Here is a 14,543-nt window from a genome sequence, read left to right as displayed (position 1 = left end):
TCTCAGTCCCGGAAAGGGGGCTCGCGGCTGGCCGAGCTAGGACTACAACTCCCATCAGGCAACGCCACTCCCTTTCCCGCCCCCTTGCCACGGCCCACCTGCCCACCGCGGGTTAAGGCTGGGAGGCCGCAGCGTGCGGCGAGGGCCGCCGCACATGCGCCTTGAGGAAAGATGGCACCTGCCGGCTGCTGCTGCTGCTACTGCTGCTGGGGCGGCGCTGTGGCCGCCGTGGACGCCGCCCGGCGCGTCCTGGTGCTGCTGTTGCTGGGGGTCCTGTCCGCCGGGCCGTGCCCGGGCGCCCTGGCCACCGAGCACTACTCGCCACTGTCGCTGCTCAAGCAGGAGCTGCAGCACCGGCAGCAGCAGGAGGCCCCGGCAGGCGGCGGCTGCAGCCCGCAGTCCGGGGACTGGGGAGACCAGTACTCGGTCGAGTGCGGCGGTGAGTGGGCGGCGGCGGGCGGGCGTCCGGGTCGCCCGGGGCCGCGGGGGAGGCAGGGCCGTGGGAACGGCGGGCCCCGGGGCTGAGGTGCTGGGCCGCCCGGGCCTCGCCGCCCGCAGCGGCCGCGCGCCGTATCCTCCTGCGGGAGCCGGGTCCGCGAGGTGTCACGCCGGGGCCGCTTCCCGCCGCTCGCACCCACGCCGCTGCGCGCCCTCCTCTCGTAGCCGCCGCGGGGAGGGTGGTGAATGGAGAAAAGAGCTGACAACATGTTTCTGGGGCCAGGGCCGCCTCTCCGGAGTCCTAGCAACTGTTGAAAGGGTGGAAGAGAAGATGGCAAGTGTCCCGGGGCAGCCCCGGTACCCGCTCCGGGACCCGCGGGTACCAGGGGAACGAGGGAAGGACCGACGGACGAAGGAGGACCGGGCCTAGCGGGGGGCCGCGCCCGGAGAGGGGATGCCAGGCCTGTCTTAGGCCCGGAAATCAGGTTTTCTGACCTCCTGGGTTGATGTCTTGTATTAAACATAACCTCTAAAAATTTGATGCCTGAAAGAAAGAAGGGAACAAAAGCGCAAGCCCATTTTACCTTCTCGTTGACATCTTGCTTCCAGTTATTTAAGACTGACCTGTGACCTGTCAGGTGTTTCCCAGAGGGCAAAAAGGGCCCAGCAGGCCTTGAGCCCTTGTATGTCAGAGCTGTGTGTGTATTGGAACTAGGCCAGCTCCTTCGTTAAGATGGGCGCTATTGCCCTCAGCTTAGTAAATCATGGCAGATGCCTCAGGGGCAAAATTCGTGTGTATGGTTTTTTTGTTTTGAGGTTTTCCATTGGGTCTTTTCACCCTTCAATCCCCTCCCCTTCCTTTTCCCTTCCTGTCCTTTTCCTCTTCCCCAGAATTTACTTAAGGCTTGCCTTTGAAAGGTCTGGGTCTATCGAACTCCTTAGAAGCTGGCTGGATGCTTTTATGGCCTGACTGTGGTGTTCTTTACTATTGTGTAACTGGGAAGACAATAAGTAATTTTTAGTTGAGATGAAATGTCAAGATTAGCACACTCTGATTTCCTTTAAGCATAATCTGACTCCCTTAAGGAAGTCTCACTCATTGGAGGGTTTGTGCCTTCTTTACTTTGTAGTAGGCATTGGCTAGTAACGGCATACAAAACACGGCCAGTGTTGCAAAGTGGCAAAAGAATGGCTTTTACCTCTTCGCTTTCTGTGACTCTGCACAAGCTAATTGCTTGTCTTTGCAAAATTGCTGCCTCTCTAAATTGAAGACACTGTTACCTAATTACAGGGTTTCATTTTCTTCACAAGAGTGCTGTGAGGAAAGTGGGAAATAACCAACATACATGGAGTGCTTGCTGTTTGCCAGGCACGGCTATAAGAGCTTTAGGTTGATTAGCCTATTGTCTTAAATCTGTCAGCACACCAGTCACTACCTCATGGGATGGTAGCTCCTTTTCCTCAGATGGGGAAACTGAGATACAGTGAAATCATCCCTTTCCTGGGGCCCCACAGCTGTAAAGGGAGGAGCCCAGGCAGGCAAGCTCCAGACGAAACTTTGTCTTAGACACTAAGTAGTTACAGGTAGGAAACCACATCTGTAGTATTTGCTAGCATATAGTACGTTATTATGTAAATCTTCATTTCCCTTTCCCTCCTGTAGTCATTTGATGCTCACTGGCTCAGGAAGACCCAGATTCTAGGTAATGGAAGACACAAATCGATTTCTATTATGAAATTGCTTGATATTCTTGACCTAGGCCGCTCATTTCACTCTGTGGCATCAGGCTTATGCCAGCCTTTGAGTCCTTATTTGAGCCAACTCTGACCTGTATTATGCTTTTCCCCTAGATTATATAGGTTTTCATGAACTAGGCATTTGGAGGAATTCTCCTTTCCATTCTACCAATGCCCTCATATGTGGAAACCATTACCTAGTGTTCTCTGCTTCAGAGGATGAACACTACGAGTATTTTTAAGTGTAATTTATTCAGATGTTTCACTTTTCTATTTATTTCCCCCACATAGTACTTATTTTCATAGTTTGGAATTACCAATGTGCTATTGCAAATGTGTGGCATGAGTCTTTGAGCCAGCCGCTCCTGGGCTGACATCAATGTCCCGTAGCTGCTGACAGGTGCTAAAGTGGCTTGGCTGCTGCTGTTAGCCCCAGTTAATCATTCCCAAAAGCAACTGCTTATGCTCCTTGGCACTCCAGCTGTTTCTCTTAGCTTTACTGGCTGCGGTACGTGACAGAAGCCATCTCTATTGTGGTAGCAATTCCCAAAGTGTCTCTCATTTCTCCGTCCTCATCTTGGACAAGTAGGTAGAAGCCGGACCCTATGAAACCTGCCCCAGTCCCTCACCTTTCTAAGAAGAACAGATGTAGGAACAAAATCAGGTTTTACAGCTAACCATATTGTAACCTAGGGGCTCATGTTCTGAATCCAGAACTCCCCTCTGATCAACATAAGGGTCTACATAAGTGCCAGGATCCAGATGAGCCGGTTTCTCAGAGCCTCACCGTCTGTTAGTCGTACCGTCATCACGTGCTGCCTTTCTAGCCACAAGCTTGTCCCTATCAAGCCAGTCCCTATACAGGGGACAGACACAGAAACCTTCCCACAGCTTTTGGATTCAGACAGCTGATTTCATGCCGGCTTGAGTCTAAATCACACCTTCTGATGAGCTGTATGTGTATTCTCTTAACACAGAACTCCCAGTGATTATAAAGCCAAAGGCAACAGCTGGTGGGAGCCCATAGGTCTGAACACAGCACTGGCAATGACTGTGCTGTGTGGACCATGATCAAATGGAATCCAGTGCCTGGGAGCAGCCGCATGCTCGGGGCCAACCCCCACTGAGGTCCTGCTGCAGAGACAGCATGGATGACCTGGGTGCCAGGGGTCTCAGCCTGACTTTGCTGTTCCCAGGCCCCCCTCAACTTTCTCTTCCAGTGCAGTTTTTGTATTTTACTTGTCAGGGGTCGCAGCCTTACTTGGCTGTTACCAGGCTTCCCTCACCTTTCTCTTCCAGTGCAATTTTTATATTTTACTTGAAAGGCATGTATAACCACAGATGTCAGATCATCTCTCAGTTTTAGTGTGGGAAAAATAATCTTACTTTTAAGAAAAGTAAATACTGTAATGTACATATTTTTTCTTTTTTTTTTTTTTTAAGATTTTATTTATTTGTCAGAGAGAGAGAGTGAGCACAGGCAGGGGGAGTGGCAGGGAGAGGGAGAAGCAGGCTCCCCACTGAGCAGGGAGCCTGATGTGGGGCACGATCCCAGGACCCCGGGATCATGACCTGAGTCCAAGAGAGACACTTACCTAACTGAGCCACCCAGGCATCCCCATATTTTTCAAATAAAAATAAATTTCCCTTCCTTGTTACCTTTGCCCTGTTTATAGTTTGAAATTGTGGGAAGAAATAAGGAACAGAAGTATTTCCCTAATTTTTTCCCCTAGTTTTATATTTGTAAACACTATGTACTTTCTTATTTAGTCCTCTCAACACTGTGGCAGGTACGGTTTTTATCCTCATTTTACCTAAGGTGAAACTGAGGCAGAGAGAAATTAGGTAGAATGTAGAGAACGGTAGAACACAGTAGAGCCAGGGTTTGAACCTGCCCTCCTGACCATTTGTGTATTATTTCCTTGGTAATATTTCCCTCTTAGTATAATTTCTTATCAGTATTAATGATCAAGTCCTACACCCTTCACCTTTGTTGAAAGTTACGTTCTTAAGTAACTTCTAGAATTTTATATTGGCGTATATGGAAGGATGCTTTACTGCACCTAGTATTTTGAGCTGTAGAGCTAGAGTGGATCTGTTCTTTCACGGGAAAGCTATCTGTGTGCCTACTACTTGCTACTCAGTGTTCTGGACCCTGGGAACACAGCACAGCTGGCCAGCTTCCCTGAGTGGAGTCTGCCTTCTTGGCGGGGGCGGGGGGGGGATGAGTGTGGAGTAGGCTCAGTGATAAGTGCCTTGAAGAATAAAATGTACTGTGTTACTTTGCGAGGGGGCCAGGGAAGGCCTCTGGTAAGGTGGCATGAACAGAGCCCTGGACAGCGTGAGCTTTGGAGAGATCTTGGAGATGTCTTCATTTGACACACCAGTGTTGTCGATGTGGTAAGTGAAGGTCTAGAGAAGCTGTAACGTGTCTGTCGGTTGAAGACTTTGTCTCTCTCCTCTGCTCTTCCTGCTGAAGCTAAACCGCATCTCATTCAAAGGTGGCATTCATCCTGTAGTAAAGACATCTATGTGTTCTTTACAGACTAACATGTATTGTCATAGGTCAAACGTGTGTCCTTCTTGTAATTGTTTCAAAAATACTTTCATTTTTCTTCTTTAAAAATGCAGTGTTTATAAGGACAGTGACTGTGATATTTTTTTCCCTTTGTACTGCCTTCTTCAGATCTTTGTCTGCTCCTAAGTGAGGTGGTCCTTATGCTGGTGTCTTTATGGTACTTCGGAAATGGCCGCCTTCACCTAACTAGCAGCACTGCCTACGCTTAGTGCCTCAGTCACGTTCAATGATTACTTTACAACCTGAAGTCATTTTCTTTAGTTTATTGAAATTAATAATGCAAGATTTGAGCTTATTTTCCCACAGCTTTTTGTGCAGAAAAGAGCATTTGTGTCTGATTTGGGAGCTGTTAACTGCCAGAAAAATAAGGAAGTCCAACCCATGTTTCTGACAGTCAGTTAGACTTAAGGATTGTCCATATATCTTCCTTAATGGAGGAATCGGGTATTTAAATACATGACATGGGTCTTACTGCTCACAGCACTTAAATCATTGCTAAGCCTTAGAGGTGGCAGGGAATCAGTAGAGGGACACTTTTATAATGAGACTTATTTCCTTTTTTGTTCTGGCTATGAGGAAATAAGGACCAAATTTTATGCTCAGTCATGGTAACTGTGGTAACCCTTACTGTTATATTTGCTTGATCCTTTTTCCCTTGGCCCTGATTTTCTTTGTGTGTTATCATATACAGTTTTGTGGCAAATCTCTTCCAATCTTTTTTCAACGTATACACAAGTAAATTTGCCAGTGTCAGGTAACCAGCTTATTTTGAGTGCAGAGACCGAGGCATAGAGCGGTAAAGAGATTTATGTCCTCCAGCCCTGGGCACCGTGGTATTGTCTGGAGGATACTTGCCTCTTTTGCCACTTGAACAGCATCTTTCAGAAAGTTTCTGCTTTAGGAGATGCTTTTTGTAGCACAAACTCTATGAAGATGATAGCTGTGGTATTTGCATACTCATGAGCTTTCTCAAATAGATCTGTTGCTATTAAGAATTACATTTACCTTTTGGGGCGCCTGGGTGGCTCAGTCGTTAAGCGTTTGCCTTTGGCCCAGGGCGTGATCCTGGTGTTCTGGGATCGAGCCCCACTTCAGGCTTCTCCACTGGGAGCCTGCTTCTTCCTCTCCTACTCCCCCTGCTTGTGTTCCCTCTCTCGCTGGCTGTCTCTCTCTCTGTTGAATGAATAAATAAAATCTTTAAAAAAAAAAGAAAAAGAATTACATTTACCTTTTAAAAGGTCTGTACACTGGTAGACATGTTCAGCTTTGGTTAATGAAGATTCGTTTTCTCCCCGCTCTGGATGAGGGCAAAAGATACGTGGCCTGGGTTTTAGAACCTACCCTACGTGGACCATGCCCACAGGAAGTGGCTGAGCACTTTGTGTATACGGACTTTTCAAGAAGTTCTCTAGCACATAGACACGGCTTGGCTTCACTGCACTCCCTAAATACTTGGCCAACTGACTGACTTTTGAAGCTTCCCCTTTTCACAATGTGGTGTTTTAAAGAGGTCATTTTATCTTTTTTGTTTGGGCTTGTTATCTCGCCGATAGAATAAATGCAAAATTGATTGAAGTAGCAGAATTTTAATACTTTTCACTCTGCATTAATGCTAACATTTTCCTCTGTTACTTTTTTAAAAAAATTTTACTTTTTATTGGAATGTGACATATACAGACAAATGTGTCACAGGTGCTTACTTCATGACTTTTCACAAACCGAACAACCTGTGTTAACTAGAAAGAACTCCAAATACATATCTGATAGTGGTTTTTAAGCTTGCTGATAAAGTCTTATTCCACATTACCCTACTTTCATTTGGAGGTAACTTGGTATGACTTTATTTCTGGTTCAGGTACCAGCACCTGGTCCCTGATTTGCACCACTCAGGTGCTGGTGTTCTGTAGGTAAACAGTCAGAAATCCTGGGTCAGATGGTCTGTTTCTTCCACACGGAAGAGCAGTTGAGTTCTCTTGTGACCTTTTCCTGCCCGTGTTTGGGGTGTTCAAAGTGACTCTGGGGGCTCCTGGGTGGCTCAGTCAGGTAAGCATCTGCTTTTGGTTCAGGTCATGATCCCAGGGTCTGGGGTCCAATCGAGCCCCATACTGGGCTCCCTGCTCTGCTTATCTCTCTCCCTTTGCCTCAGCCTCTCTCCCCCACCCCCCACTTGTGGGCACGTGCTCTCTCTCACTCTCTCTCTCTCTCAAATCAATAAATACAATCTTCAAAGTGACTGTTCCTTTTTCACTAAGGGTTTCACACCACTGCCTAGATTTGCTTCAGCTTTCCCCGTAGAGTCGATGGTATTTGAGAGCATGTGTAGGTTTATGAAAACGTCTTCAGCTCTTAAAAGTATGTGTCACTTGGAGCATCTGCTGTGTGTTCAATCCATGCTACAACCCCAGGCTAAGTGAGTAGCCTTTGCAGCTAAGGCTGGCTGCTCACTTTATTGGCTCCAGCACCCCGCCCCTCAACCCGGTTCTGTTCTTGGATCGGTGCCACATCATTTGCTTCCCTGCCTCTTTTTCCATTCTGCAAGGCTGACCAGCTCCTTTTCTTTTGGTTGTATACATTCTTTATGTGTGTTAATACTTTTGTGTGGGTTAATACAGCTTTGATCAGATTATATTCATGCTTGGTTATAAAGCCATTCTGTCTCTTTAAGATGGCTTTTGCAGATCTTTGTTCTAATGGATTAATTATATGTTGACTTTATAATCTAATTCCCAGCGGGCAGCCTCTATTTTCAGGTCGTTTTATGATAACTTACACATCTCAGGTACAGATGATTAATAATTTTGTTACAACAAAAGAAGCACGTGAATTCAGAGGAGGAGAACTTTTCCTCCTCCTACTTTTCCTGGGATTAGATTCTAAAAGAAACTTACCATTTGGGACCATCAACCAATGTGAGGTACAAGGTCCTCAACAGTGGTTGTCTTACAAATGCAGAAATTGATTAAAGCAAAAGGCAGTATAATTGCTGCTGCCTGGCAGCTGCTCGGCCTTTGGGTAGCTCCTTCCGCCCCAGTGATGCTTACTGCTCTTCCCAGGCCACCCTACACCGAGGACTAGAATTGCCTGACTTCCAAGTCCTAGCCCATCCATGGGAAAAGCCCAGTCATCCTTGTTTTTGGGTAAACTTGGCACAGTCTTATAACTAGAGCAAGGTGGTCAAGTGGTGAGTGCAGCCCAGCAGCTGTTGAGTTCCCTATAAAACATCTTCCTTCAGGAATTGGCTCTGGGTTTGCTGTTCACAAGCTTTGTCAGTTTCACCTGCAGACATGAATGTATGACATGTACCTGCAACTTCCAAAGCCACCATCTGCTCACGAAGCGGTCATTTGATTTGACTGTGAAGGAAGCAATCCGAAGAGAACTTCCCCGCCATCATAGCTACAGCCCGCCTGCAGCTCTAGGCATAGCTGTGTGCACTTGTTGGACACTCCGTGAGTGTAGCACTTTTTTTTGGGGTGGGAGATCTCATTCCCTCTTGTCTTCCGTCAGCACACCAGTGGCTATAATAGCTCCTGTCTAGAAAAATACAAGTCACAAAGACAGGACCACACATCCTTCCAGCTGCCTCTCATCTCTCTGCTTCCTTGATAGCAGAATTCCTCAAAGGAGCTGTGTCTATGCAGTCTCCAGTTTTTTCTTGAACCTACTGCAGTCAGCCCCTCGTGTCTCCACTAAAACCGATCTTAAAATCAGCTGTCTATGGGGTTTGGGAGGACAGGAAAGAAGTTTGATGGCATTGCTCTACCTGAACCATCTATTATTAGGACCCAGCATTGGCAGAATGGGTGGTGACAAATGGACCAGGCACCTCTGTTGATGTGGTGTCCTAGAGCACGGATGTGGCAAGTCTCGGCTTTGCAGTTTCTTTGTCTTCTGACCTTGTACACATCCATTAACACTGAGCTCATTTCCCCATGTGTGTGATGAGCCTAAGGTGTGTTCTGCCTACCCCAGAGGACCAAGGGAAAGAGTATTGTGAGAGCATTTTGAAAACTGTAAAGTGCTGTGAAAACCAAAATAATCTGAAGGAAAGAAGGAAGAAGAAATGAACAGCAAAACTCTCCAAGAATTTTAGCCTAGATATGTATACAGTGGACCCTTGAACAATGAGGGGGTTAGGGGCACCAGTCCTCCCCCCACCGCCACCCCACGCACATCATCAAAAACCGTGTACAACTTCTGACTCTCCAGAAACTTAACTATCAGCCTACTGTTGACTGGAAGCCTTACTAATGACAAATAGTTGATGGACACGTATTTTGTATATGTATTATATACTGTATTCTTAGACTAAGATAAGCTAGGGAAAGGAAATGTAGTTAAAAAAATCATAAGGAAGAGAAAATACATTTACAGTAGTATGCTGTATTTATTTTAAAAATCTGCGTGTAAGAGGACCCATGCAGTTCAAACCCAGCCATTTCCTGCGAATTGTGGGCATTATATTTCCTCCTCACAAAAGTCCGGGGAGGGTATGTGGTGGTAGTTGTTCCTGTTTTACAAATGAGGAAACAGGCTAGGAGACACAAAAGGACTTGTGCAGTCAGCCAGCCTGTGAGGCATCTGATGGGGGTCAGGCTGGCTCCAGAGCCCATGCCCTAAACTACTCTCGTGCTTTGCCTCCAAACTAAGTACTGTTCCTCTGACTGCACATTTAATTAGATTTCACTGTAAGAGCTGGTTCTTTGAAAATGCTGGTAACGTTTAGACAATTCTCTAGCAAGGCTCATCAAGAAAAATGAGAAGAAACAAATACTTGACTTTGGGGATAAGGGAGTATAATGGAAAATGAGAATCATTGTAATAACTCTGTGTATAGCTTTATGGCAAAGATGTAAAACAATTCAGAGAAATGTTCTTCAGATAATTCTTTAGGAAAAAAAGGCAAATTACCAAGTTCATTACCCTCCTCTTAGATAACGTTGCCCCCACCGGGGTCAGCTCTGTGTTTCTTGTTAAGCTTCCTGAGTTGTCATTGAGCTCCTACCTCCCCCTGTTCACTCATCCAATGTTAAGTTAATGATTATCAGATTCATACCTGCAGCTCTTATCTTTCTCTGGAATTTCCTAACTATATGCGAGACAGCTTCTAGCTGAGTATTTCCCGGGCACTGGGCTCTTGACTGCCCTCTGAAAGTCATTCTTCCTCCTAAACTTCCATTTCAGTTAATGGCCTTGCACCTTGTGTTGCTATACAAACTGGAAACCAGTGCCTTTGTCCTCTTTCCATGCCTAGTTTTTCTCTCAAAGCCCTGTCTTTTTTACTTCTTATACCTTTTTGGAGTCTGACCCTCCATTTCAACCCAGTGGTCTGTGCCTTTGGGCTTTTCCCATTTTTTAGCTGGCTGTGGCCTCCTACTTGGCCTCCTGCTCTCGTCTTCTGGCTCTTCTCTCCTCACACAACTGTCTGTGATCTTTCTTCTGCATAAGTCTTCAGTGGCTTCTTCGTGTGGAAAAAGACAGGGAATAAATGACCTGGAAACTAAGCTTGAGTAGCAAGAAAAGGAAATAAGGGAAATTGGAAGCAGTGCCTAGAACAAAGCCAGAATGAATGAATGAGAAACAGAGCAACAGTAGAATTGATAAATAGATCCGAAAGTTGGTTCTTTAAAGAATAAAATAGCCTGCTAAGGCTAACACGTAAATAGGCGAGCAGAGGCAAATGTACATTAGGAATGAGGGGTCGTGGGGGCACCTGGCTGGCTCAGTGGTTAAGTGTCTGCCTTCGGCTCAGGTCATGATCCCAGAGTCCTGGGATTGAGTCCCTCATTGGGCTCCCTGCTGAGAGGGGAGTCTGCTTCTCCCTCTGCCTACCTGTCCCCCTGCTTGTGCTCTCTCTCTGTCTCTCTGTCTCTCACAAATAAATAAATAAAATCTTAAAAAAAAAAAGGAATGAGGGGCCGTGTGGACAATTGTAGAGGCCATGAGAATTAAGACACAAATGTGGAGAAATCCCTGCTAATAAGGTTAAAAAAATGAATGAATCAAAATGTTTAGGAAGATGATCTAAAAGAAAAAGATGAGATTCTGTATTGTGTTTTGAGAATATTTCTGTAGTAATTATCTTTAAGTTTTACTTGCGGGGCACCTAGGTGGCTCAGTGGGTTAAGCATCTGCCTTTGGCTCAGGTCATGATCCTGGGGTTCTGGGATCGACCCCTGCATTGGGCTTCCTGCTCAGTGGGGACTCTGCTTCTCACTCTCTCTCTGCCTCTCTCCCCGCTCGTGCTTTCTCTCTCTCTCTCAAATAAAATCTTTAAAAATATATATAAAATAAAATAAATCTTACTTGCATTATCTGAGCAAGGAAATTATGGAATAGATTCCATTTCTGTGGAAGTCTATACCATCTAAATACAGATGGTTGGGTTGTTATTGTAAAATAATCAAAGCCGTAGTGAGCTAAACAGTTTTAGATTGAAGAACAAATTTAACCTTCTGTTCAGACAACTGTGGGTATAACTATAACAAACCGTTTTTCTCTCACAGATCCTACGAAACCAGCAAAAAACACTGATGCCAGAATTTAATATAGTTGTGGGGGCAGGGGTGGGAAGAAAGCTATAAAATCCTAAGTAAAATATTAATAAGTTGAAGCCAGCAACCAATTAAAATAATGATGTGCCTTGGCCAGTTAGAATTTATTTTAGAAGTACAAAGATGGCTAAACTTTTTTTTTTTTTAAGATTTTATTTATTTATTTGACAGAGAGAGAGGGGGATCACAAGCAGGCAGAGCGTCAGACAGTGGGAGAGGGAGAAGCAGGCCCCCTGCGGAGCAAGGAGCCCGATGTGGGGCTCGATCCCAGGGTCCTGGGATCATGACCTGAGCTGAAGGCAGATGCTTAACTGACTGAGCCACCCAGGCGCCCCATGGCTCAAGTTTTTTAAAAAATCGAATTAATCTCCTTAATAGGTCAAAGGAGAAAAATCATATGATTATCATAAAGACATTTCCAGAAGCACTTGATAAAGTTCAGGCAGTTTTCCTGATTTAAAATTTTTGGTAAAACAAAGAATAGGAGAATCCTTCCTTTATATGGTAAAATACATCAATGTTAACCCATAGCCCTATAGAGCATCTTCCCACTGGAAGCTCATGAGTGTTAAGTGAAAAATCTTATTGTCAAAACTTGAGGAAATTCTGGGTCATTTAATTAAGTACTAATGTCAGGAATAAGCCGGAGTACGAGTATTAAGCACTTTTTTGGAGGTTTTATCTAGTAAAATAAGATGCTAAATGAGTATAAATATTAAAAAGACCTTGATATCATTAGATGTAGATGATACAATTACCCATTGAATAAATGAATCATTAATAGAGCTATTAAGAATTCAGTAATGTGGGTAGATAAAATATTCAGCTCTAGCAGTTCAGACAGAATATTTACAATATGCTTTCTTTCTGCCTGGACCATTCTGCCCAGCCAGCTGCCCATGGACCTTCACCTTTTAAATCTGGAACTTCCCTCAGGTCTCCCTTCACTCTTGCCAGCACAGATCCAGAACCAGACTGCCTGGATTCAAATCCCACCTCCACTGCTTTGCTGGAGGGTAGCCATGGGCAGATTACTTAGCCTCTTGGCCTCAGTTTCCTTGTTTTTAAAATGAGGATCAGAAGTATGCCTCTACCCTGTGAATTCTCAGTATGAGCTGATGTTGTTACTCACATCCTCAGGAAACTGACCCCGAGTACTGCTTCCCCTGACTATGCTCTAGTCGTAAGTTCTTTAAGCTGCTGTGACTTGTCATTTCTGTGTGACTTTGATTACTTTTGGTTTCCCTCACTGAACTATAATCTAAAAATTTTTCTTAATTTTTAAAAAGATTTTATTTTTATTTGTGAGAGAGTGAGAGAGCGCAAGAGAGAGCACAAGCAGGGGGAGCAGCAGGCAGAGGGAGAAGTAGGCTCCCTGCTGAGCAAGGAGCCTGATGCCAGACTCAATCCCAGGACCCAGAGATCATGACCTGAGCCGAAGGCAGGTGCTTAACCAACTGAGCCACCCAGGCATCCCTGAACTATCATCTTCATATAATAGGACAAGGGTCGTTTTTGGTGTTGAAGACCACTGAGCAGTGAGTGCAACGTAGTAGATACTCAACAAATATATACTGAATCAACGGTTATCCACTAATTTTCTTTTTAATCACAACAAATTTGAATGTGTAAATTCTATAGAAAAATTGTAAAATTTCGCATAGGTTAATAAAATAGTTGAATAGATTAAATTTTGTAAAGTATTCCTCTGCTCATTCATCTGCAGTATTAACAATTCTAATAAAAATCATAAGAGTGTGGGCCCCTGGATGGCTCAGTTGGTTAAGCGTCTGACTCTTGATCTCAACTCAGGTCTTCATCTCAGAGTTGTGAATTCAAGCCCCATGTTGGGCTCCACACCACTGGGTGTGAGGCTACTTAAAAAAAACAAGAAAAAGTCATAGAGGGACGTTTTTTGTTTTGCAACCTTAACAAAATGAAGTTTATCTGAAAGAAAAATGTTGATCCAAATAGCCAAGAAACTCCTGGAAAAAAAAATGATGAGACTTTGCTTTACATTAAAATGTACGTATTTATTAAAAGGGTGCGTTATTGAAACAATGTGATACTGTTGAAGTCAGAATAAGATCATTATAAGGGATTAGTCTAGAAACAACAAAATACAGGTTTATTGTAGAGAATTAAAAATTTAAAGATATTAAATTAAAAATCTTATCCAATCTCACTAAGTTTGAATTTAAATAGTGCAGAAGAAATTTAGTCATATGGGAAAGTGTTTATGTCATTACATTAAAAGAGCAGGTTACAAAACAGTGTATCTCCTTCTATTCTCACAACTCAGTGATAACTAGTAGCAAACATATTTTAGCTCCTTCTTTGTGCCAGAAACTGTACCAGATACTTCACTTCTATTTCCTTGTTTAAATCATCTTGTTTTAATCAACCACTTCTGTGAAGTAGGTACTGTTATTGACCCTGTTTTATGAATGAAGAAACCAAAGATTGATGAGGCTAGGTCAGTGGCCAAAAGCCAGTAAGTCGTGACAGACAACAGGAATTCAAACCCAGGCCATCTGATTTCAGCACTGTCACTTAATTACATTAGTTACACCAAAATCTTCACAGTGGTTCTCAATGTGTGGTAGTATTCTAAATGACTTCTGTTTATGTTTTGTGATTTTTGTATATTATCTAGAATGAACATGTTACTGTAATTTTTAAAATGTCAGTGTCCATGTAGATTGGACAGTCATCTGTCAGAGCTATTGTCATTCGATGAAAATAATCTCAAAGATTCCTTTCAAAAAAAAAGTCTTGAAACAGACTTCCATAACTATAATGTAAAGGCAGTGTTCAAATTGATGCTTTAATAGGTGGCCCTGAGATAACTGGAAAATAAGACATTGTCCTTTCTATCTTAGGCCAGAAGAGAGCAAATGATCTAAAAATTAGCAAAGGAAAGAAATGATTTACAAAAGAAGAGATACAAATGGCCAGTAAACCAAAAGTTTGATCTCAGTAGTGCTATTTTCAGATTAGGAAGAGATTAAAAGAACAGTACTCTGAGGAGAGGGAGACAGTCTTCCACACTGGTAGGTGGGAATTAAGTTGTTTTTACCTACTGGGAGGGAAATGAATGGAAGGTGCAGCATATATGAAAGGTCTTTTCACTGTTTACACCCTTTGCCTCAGCAATTATATTTGTTAGAATTCAATTTAATTGCCAAGTTGGGCGAATTTGCAAAAAGATGGGTCAAGCATACTTATGAAAACCT

At 44.0% G+C, this 14,543-nt stretch overlaps 1 protein-coding gene across 19 annotated transcripts in view; it reads left to right on the top strand.

Annotated features, from left to right (window-relative positions):
- The first annotated feature begins 85 nt into the window (after nucleotides 1–85).
- Nucleotides 86–14,543, top strand: part of LOC113259039 (tetratricopeptide repeat protein 13) — an 84,032-nt gene continuing 69,574 nt past the window's right edge. For 7 of the 19 annotated variants that reach the window (XM_057307649.1, XM_048218930.2, XM_044386073.3 and 4 more), the window contains exon 1: nucleotides 102–439. In XM_057307649.1, coding sequence (XP_057163632.1) covers nucleotides 172–439 — 268 coding nt within the window. In that variant the 5' untranslated portion in view covers nucleotides 102–171. Of the gene's footprint in view, nucleotides 440–14,543 lie in introns of all 19 variants that reach the window. The other 12 variants (XM_057307648.1, XM_057307645.1, XM_057307644.1 and 9 more) reach the window with 6 other exon arrangements.

The sequence above is a fragment of the Ursus arctos genome, unplaced genomic scaffold (assembly GCF_023065955.2).
Source record: "Ursus arctos isolate Adak ecotype North America unplaced genomic scaffold, UrsArc2.0 scaffold_53, whole genome shotgun sequence".
Classification (NCBI taxonomy): Eukaryota; Metazoa; Chordata; class Mammalia; order Carnivora; family Ursidae; genus Ursus; species Ursus arctos.
Note: the sequence above shows the minus strand (reverse complement) of the source record. Positions and strands in the feature narration are given on the sequence as shown.